General features: G+C 35.9%; 1 protein-coding gene across 3 annotated transcripts in view; it reads left to right on the top strand.

The window, feature by feature from the left end:
- Positions 1-425: 425 nt before the first annotated feature.
- Positions 426-8,871, top strand: part of LOC125658871 (monocarboxylate transporter 9-like) — a 16,573-nt gene continuing 8,127 nt past the window's right edge. The window contains exons 1-2 of one of the 3 annotated variants that reach the window (XM_056148969.1): positions 426-697; positions 5,790-5,933. In XM_056148969.1, coding sequence (XP_056004944.1) covers positions 640-697; positions 5,790-5,933 — 202 coding nt within the window. In that variant the 5' untranslated portion in view covers positions 426-639. Of the gene's footprint in view, positions 698-5,789; positions 5,934-8,697; positions 8,790-8,871 lie in introns of those variants that run through there. The other 2 variants (XM_056148970.1, XM_056148971.1) reach the window with 2 other exon arrangements.

Raw genomic sequence — 8,871 nt, 5'->3', positions numbered from 1 at the left:
CCCCCCCTCCACCCCTCAATCATTTGACACTAGTTATGCGTCATTTTGATATATGTATTGACCTTGATATACATGTATATCAATTTATATAGCCATAACTGTGACCTTGACCTCTCAATTCAACAAATATGAACTCTCCATCGTGAATAATTCACAAGTTATGACATAGGTTAAAGTTGAGGACGGACATTAGAGACATTGATGTGCCTGTAATTATTGGGGATTATAACAAAGCCTGGTCGATATCACATCTGACATCTGTGTGTTTGGCCGATATACTATGTAACATTTGCTCTGTATTGACGTACATTTCAAATGAAATCCATTATTGTACAGTTAATCTCGGTGCATGTTCAAATGACTACTGTACACGTGATTTTTCAAACTGGCGTCTTTCTATCACGAACGATAAACTAGTTCATTGTACAAACAGCTGGCGGTAGTGCTAATTGCGCGTGTGCATGAGCTAAAAATAAATTTTATAAACAAACCGTGTATTTACTGTATGGTGTTGCACACTGTGGTGTACTACACGGAGAATTAACAATCGGACGGTCAGTCCACTTACGTGCGTATTCTGGCACTGTTGTCCAAGGACTACGTGTAGTCAGTATTCACTGTTACTACAAATCAAAGACAATGGAGACAGAAGGGAATTTTCCGACTGACAGAGGGTGGTCATGGGTTGTACTGTTTGGTAAGTAGAGAAATGCATGTTTCAAACAATTGTTCATCTTCCTTTGTAGTAAGACAATGAAATTTAAAACTCCGCATTTCGGTGTTTTTGACGCTTGGTGTACTTTCTTTTTTAATTACAGCATAATTTCACTTATGCATGCATTGTTCACATGAGTGCACTCGTAATTTTTTTTTTTGGTTATCGTTTTGTGCATTAATAGAATGAAACTGAATGCACAAAGCACTTTTGGACACGATATTCAACTTTTGTGTAAAGGAAACTTGCCTAGGTGGGTAGAATATGAATTTCAATCTAATATTTGAATTTTCCACTTGTGTCATCATGTAATATATAGATATTGTCTACAGATCTTAAAACTAAACTTCTTCCTTCTTAATCCGACTACTTAATGTGATTTATATTATATCTTAGATGAATTTTAAAACCGGTGATAATTTCTTTGTCTATTTGACCTCTGTAACAATCAGAGTGTCATGTCACGATATATTTTGTATGTGTTAAATAGCGCCGCATGTGGTTTAGTTTGTCAGTCAAGATAAAATTTAATGAATCATAGAAATGGAGACTAACAATAAAATGACATTCAGGATATTACAAACAATAATGTAAAGGTGATGCATAAAAATATATTTACTATACTATATCAGAGTTGGTTACGTAACTGCACACACATTGGAACGATTCCACATGTGTAAATAGATAGACCTCAGATAACCCCACTCATTCCAAAAACGAATGTACTAGCGTTGCCTTCCGACAACTAATAATCTATTTGACCTGGTGCATTTTTACATTGAAGGGGAGTGTAATTGACACGATAGCGAGCTGAAAATAGGTCACTAATCATATACTTAATTTTCTATGTCCTACATTCACAACAGGTTCAAAGTTCGGTCCATAGTCGATATGTCGCAAACAATAGCAATGCAGTTTTTAATTCTTCAAACAACTTGACAAACTTCCCCATTATACGTGTTGACAATACTCTCTCTCACTCTTTCTCTCTCTCTTTCTCTCTCTCTCTCTCTCTCTCTCTCTCTCTCTCTCTCTCTCTCTCTCTCTCTCTCTCTCTCTCTCTCTTATTTCAGATGGAATACACAAGTTCATATTTATCGGATTGATGTATTACTGATTTAAGAAATAGATTATTAAAATATCGGTGTTGTCTTCTTGGCTCCACAGCTATGGAGGCTATTAAAATGTTTTAGAAAAAAGATGATTTAATACAAGGAGTACATGTACGTTAATATGAAATAAGTAAAAAAAAACAACAAAAAAAACCTGTTCCCGCGTTTTGGAAATTTTAAAAAAGTGATTCTTGATTCATTCAATCTCTGTTTGGTAAGAATTCAACAAACATTATTTCTTCTACTCCATGTCCAATCTACCGACGTAACGATATCAAAACTTTAAAAACAATGGATGCATGAATTGATATATACATTTTTTGGCTTAGTTTGGTATAAAAATATATAAGATATCTTACTATTACTTAACATATACTACATTTGTACTTATACATGATATATTTTGCTCTTCTTCGGCTTAAGAATATACAAAACTATGTTGTCTGAGATAATTGTACACGGGGAAAATGCAGACCTAATGACGCATGTATCAAAGGACGTCATTAGAATTATCAGTGATTGGTTTAAGATGTAACCCCCCCCCCCCCCCCCCCCCCCCGAAATCTTGAGGGAATCGGGATAGGGACCGTTATATCGTTTCCAGCAGAGCACCACGGGGCTATTCTGTTCTTTGTATGGGTTTGTACTTCTCTGTTTACAAGTACATCGTTATTATATAGGTGAAGGTGTTCTGTTTGTAATGTTTTCTTTGCCAAAGTGTAGAACAACACGCGTCAGCTATGAGTTGTGGAATGATATAAGTTTTTAAAAACCCTCTTATTATCGGTATATGCGAGAGGAAGAATTAGATTGCTAAGTATTGACATTTGTAAGGTTGCTGAATAAATAGAGAGGAAAAGTTCATCAAGTTATGCATTTCATGTCCTGGTTATGCCGATTTTGTTACAAGGACACTGCCATTGTTATATACAGTATGCCCTGATTAAAGTGTGTCTTCCGTTTGCTTGTAGATAGGCCCGTCTTCTTCAGAACCTTTTAGTAAGCATTTCAATTGAATTTGCCACAAAGCATCCTTTAGTAAATGAATTCAAACGTATTCAAATGAAGTGTTATCCCCCTTTGCAAAAGTAGACAATTAAGAAAGCGTGGGCATAGATTAAGGGGTTGGATACATCTTCTCAAGATCTACTGATACACCATGAGCCGCGAGACCACAATATGGATCCAAAGTTTGACGTAGGCATAGAAAGAGGAGACAAATCTTGACAGAACCACGCGGGTTCTACCTGGGATATCAAACATCACAAGATTCTAATTTGCATGGCTAGGGCGGGGTTACAAGAAGGTTGAAAAATTTATTTATGATTATGTGAAAGGAAATTTTTGACAGTCTTCTCAAAATACCAAAAGGGAACTATATGTCAAATAAATGTGCAAGCATCCTCATATTCTCAATAAACCACGAGCGAGAGAGTTCAAACGGTCAAAGTGATATTGAAACATGCGCATGTATTGTAGATGCAAGATTGTTCACGTCATGGCCCTCAGGGATAGGCTGGGGCAATAATAAGGGCTAAAAGATTTATATAGGATGATATGGATTTTAAAGTCTTCCAAGAGAATTTTGGAAAGTTCTTGTTTTTGCTCGGTCCTTATCATTCCTTCATCTTTCTCGCGCCGTTCTCCTAACTATTAGAGATTCAAGGAGCCATATGCTATTAAGGCCAATGCATCTAATTGAACGAAAATGTTTTTGTTTTCAGATTGAAGGGGGCTAGGGTACATTGCGGGCTTTAAATGGGGGTGGGTTCTAACATAGAACTATATGGGGAAAATTAATTCCAAAATTCAACGGATAGAACTAGACAATATGATAGAATCCTGGTGTCTTCGGAAATGAGAACAGAATGACAGGACCTACAAGCAAGGTACTCCAGTGACCTTGACTTCTGATCATGTACATAAAAACTGGTATAACTTTAGAATAAGGACTAATAGCGACATGGGATCTTTAGAAATGATAAGAGGATGATAGGACCTACAAACTAGTATCAAGGTCAAGTGACCCCAGTGACCTTGGAACATAAATCTAATATTATTTCAGAACCAGGTCTGATAAAGACATGGGATCTTGAGAAATGATGAACGGATGATGGGATTTACAAAGTATCAAGGTCATCTTGACTTCTGACCTTGAACATTAAAACTGGTATAACTTTAGAACCAGGTTTGATAGAGACATGGGGTCTTCAGAATGATAAATGGATGTTGGAACATACAAACTAGAGGATACAAACTAGCATTGAGGTTGAATGACTCCTTTGACCTTTAAAATGACTCCTGTAACCTTGACCTTTATAATAAAAACTCGTATTACATTAAAACCGATAGAGACATGAAAATTTAAGAAATTGAAAAAAGAATGTTGTGACCTACAAACTATTATATCCATGCAGTGAACTTGACCTTGATCATAAAAACTTGTATTACTTTAGAACCGGGACTCCCCGATAGATATAAAGAATCTTCAGAAATGATAAAAGGATGTTGTGACCTACACACTAGTATCTCAAGTGACCTTGACCCAAAGACTTGTATTACTTTAGAACCGAGATCGATGGAAATATGGGATCTTCAAAAATGATAAAAGGATTTTGAGACCTACCAACTATTATCAATATCAAGTAATTCCAGTGACCTAGACCTCTTACCTTGACCATAAAGTATTCTATAGCTTCAGAACAAGACCAGTTAATGACCTAGGATCTTCAGAAATCATAAGAGGATATTGGGGACCTACAAACTAGTATCAAGGTCAAGTAACTCTAGTGACCTTGATCTCTGACCTTCATCATAAAGTCTTGTTTTTTGAAAATCTCCACAAGAACCACAAAAATGCAAATTTTCAAATCCTCATATAGTATATGAATAAGTGAAGATAACGAACAGTGATCAATCTCTTAAAGAATACAAAATTAAGAGAAGGGCAAACGCGGACCCCTGGACATATCAGAGATGGGATCAGGCAATTAGGATGAGTAAGTATACCCTGTTGACCGGTCACACGTGCCGTAAACCGTACACGTATATTTTGATCATGTAAATGGAGTAATCAGTAGTCAAAACCAATATATAAAGGACGGCCTAACAATTAATATGAAACACGCAAGACAGCATTAACCCAATGACAGGTTGTATTTGCAAATTAGATTATATATTTATATATGAAGAATCTTCGAAGACCCCTTTGAAATCAATAAAAGATATTTTTTTATCAATATGAAAACATCCTCATGTATGTTGACACCAGGGTCACGGGCTGGACTATAGCAGGGGTTTGAAGTTTTATATAGGTAAACTCTTTGTAAATCTTCTCAGGAACGGCAATAGCACAATACTTCAAATTGATATACAGTCATGTAATTGCAGAAACGAAACGATGTACAGGCAAATTATCCTAACAGACTCACGCGTCCGTACACCGTTCTGTATTATTAGCTCAATATATGTCAAAAATGACCATTAAATACTTCAATAGCACTGTATCGAATGTTATCAGAACTTTTGTATGGCTGAATCTACCCAATGAACATCTTGTACTATCTCTGGGTTTTGGCCACTTTCGACCTGCGTCACTAAACGGTGATTGAAAATTGAAGAAAATCCCTCCAAATCCAGAACTTACAGAGGTGCACATGACAGGAAGGACTGCATTGATCATGTTTGATACGTCTCAAAATGTCTTAACTCAAAAGACACCTGACAGATTAATGTGCAGATTAACAAAGAGTGCTCATCCGGAATTTCTTTTTGATAAAAATCATTTTATCACATATTTGTAACTAGTAGATATATCTTGTATCAGAATTTGGCATTGTTAATTGCCTAATCAGGTGTTTATTGTTGTTGTTGCTATAATCGGAAAATAGCATCGCCAGGACATAGTTTTATGATTTATTATCGGCGTATAATTAAGACATATGTGTTTTACATATTTTCAGGGACAATGACAACATGTTTCCTGGAAATGGGCACGTTTAAATCCTTCGGGATTTACATTAACGCGTACCTGGATGAGTTCAATGTCTCCGTCACAGTGGCGTCGATGATCTCAGGAATATTCTCAATTACATTTTGCTTTGCAGGTAAGGAAAGAAGTCCATTGTTACACGTGATTAAAAATGCCTGTATAGCCCAGTGTTCATCCCACCTGTATACCAAAGTAACCCTCCCCCCTTTTTTTGTGTTGTGTCACTCTTCTGTACAAAAAGATAAGAAATTCTAGTAAAGTTTTAAGAAATGCAAGGAAATTGTTTGAATAACTGTATTTTGCATATTTTTTATACGTACTAAAAACTAATGTTTTTCGTATGTGTGACAAAATTAATCTGCATATTGTTTAATTATTTAAGCCCGTTTTCCGTAGAAATACTCAAAATTCATATAAAGATTGAATCCTTTATTAGCGGCGGAAAAGGACGATAGGTGTAATTCACGTTTTCCGCCACCAGCGTGATTACATTGTTGACATTCGTGTTAACAGTGCCGTGGGTTATGTGTGGTCTGTAATTAATTTCTTAATTAATGTTTTTATTTGTAGATGTGATGGAAATACACGATATCAGGGTTAACATGTTTGTATTTTGTCTGAATAGTGATAAGATCCTGTACATTATGTCGACTTCAATCAGACACTTTTGTTTACAGTGATGCTTCACACTAGAACGCATCGCCCTCACTGTATTTATTGTGTTACCCAACAATGTAAAAGTGAAGATAACGATCAGTGATCAATCCCATAATTTCCTTAAAGAATATAAAACTGAGAGTAGGGCAAACACGGACTCTTGGAAACTTCTGAGGTGGAATCAGGTGTCTAGAAAGAGCACATATCCCCTGTTGACCGGTCACACCCGCCGTGAGCCCTATATCTTGATCAGGTAAACGGAGTTATCCGTAGTTAAAATCAGTGAACCCTATCTCTAACTCTTGATTACAATATATTTTTCAAACACTGTCCCTCTTTCTTTCTGAAACATGCCCATATTTGCAAGTATGGGGAATCGTAACACTTTATTAAACATTTATTTTTGCACGAAAATCATCTGAAGTTTATCAGAAAACAAAATAGGACGACTCTTAAGCAACATGCAGTAGCTTTCCAGAGCAGAAAATGTAATGCAGTGTAGTACATAGACTGAACAAAGTGCTTTTGAAAATAGTGAAGTGGGTTTTTAATCTGATTAAGTATAAAGCATACTTTGCTTATTACCAATTTATATTTTCATGGAAAAGTCTTGAGGTATTTTAACTCTCAGCTGAACAATCATAAATGATAGCAAAATTTCATAGATACATGTATGTGACAATATTATCAACAAGTGACGTTAGCACCTAGTTACCCAATCTTATATCATCACTTACCAGGGAAGTTTTTAGATTGAAAAATGCACTAGAAATCGCATCAAAGTTCCTTGGCGTCACCGAGTTGGGCACAATCCAAAATTCGATCATCATTTTGATATGACGTTATGGAGTCCGGATATGACTTCATTGGTCATTATAGGGCTATCCTACTCTCGATTTGTGGAGTCATGGATCGATAACGATGCCGCAATCACACAGTAGTGAGTGAGTACTCTATAGTAGTGAATACTCTACAGGCGCGGATCCAGAATTTTTTTCCAGGGGGGGGGGGGGGGGGTTCGAACCTTTTCACAAAATCGAAACCGTGATATAACTCATTTTTCTTATAGACCCCCCCCCCCCTCTAGATCCGTGCATGCTCTATTGCGTCACCACATGGTACTATTATACCACCGTCAATATGCCATTAACGGTAAATCATATTTATATACAGCGATTTTAAGATAGAGAACCCATGCTTTGGCATTCTGTAGCTCAGTTTTTGTTACTGAATAATCATTTAAGTATCTAATGAAATTATACAATAGTTTAAGTTAACATGCTATTTATCATTATGGTCAAACAAATGACGTAATAAACCAAGATCAAACAAATGACGTAATAGACCAAAATATACAAAATTAATTGGCTGGGACAACTTTTAAAATACAAATAACCGTTGTCCAAGGTTTGCAATGAGCTAATAAGTATGTAAATTACACAAATTGATCCCAGCCAATATACATCTAAAACAGTAATATAAAAAATGTGGCGCACAAAAAGGCCACAAGACAATGAAACATGCGAACAAATTGCATGTAAGTTGCTGACCATCCAAGGAATGCCAAGTTAAATCATCCGAATCAAACATTACATTGTATTGGGTAAATTGAAGATATGAAAAAGTTTAAAAATGACACGAACAAAACAAAGCAGACTAGAATACACATATGAAGAACTGAGTCGAGGGCAAAATTAAATTTACTCATAAAGCATGTGTAAGTGTAAGAATGATAAAATACATTTATATAGCGCCTTATCTTAAAAAGTACTCTAAAGCGTTTACAGTATTCTAAAAATACAAACATCAAATCCTCCAATAATAAATACACATAAAAATACCCGATTTTTAAAACAAAATCGCAGATCACACATTAAAAGCCTGATGAAAGAAGTGCGTCTTTAAATCTCTTTTAAAACATTCTGAACATTCGTAAGTTCACATGGCAGACTGTTCCAAAGTGTCGCTGCCGTCTTGTCAAACCCCCGCTTTCCATAATGTTTGTCACGGTTACAAGCACTGTAACCAGACAGTCTGATGTATAGTGTTATCAGTTCTGACAAATATCCAGGAGCCACTTTGTGAAGACACTGGTAAACATACAACAGAATTTTGTACTGAATACGGTATTCGACCGGAAGCCAATGCAATTGGATCAGACTAGGCGTATTGTTCGTATTTTGTATGATTTTGTTTAATGTGATATTAAAACTCTTGAACAGCAGACAACTTCTGGCTTGCTTTGAATAGCAAAGATCACAGTTGGTACAGTATCTGAGAACTTAACAGCAGTCAAATACTGACCTGCTCAGAGGTATTAATTTTCTGATTTCTCTATAATATCATTCAACTTAGACAACTGATTACTGTGGTTTTTTAAGAAAGAACGAATTAAT

The sequence above is a fragment of the Ostrea edulis genome, chromosome 9 (assembly GCF_947568905.1).
Source record: "Ostrea edulis chromosome 9, xbOstEdul1.1, whole genome shotgun sequence".
NCBI classification, from domain to species: Eukaryota; Metazoa; Mollusca; class Bivalvia; order Ostreida; family Ostreidae; genus Ostrea; species Ostrea edulis.
Note: the sequence above shows the minus strand (reverse complement) of the source record. Positions and strands in the feature narration are given on the sequence as shown.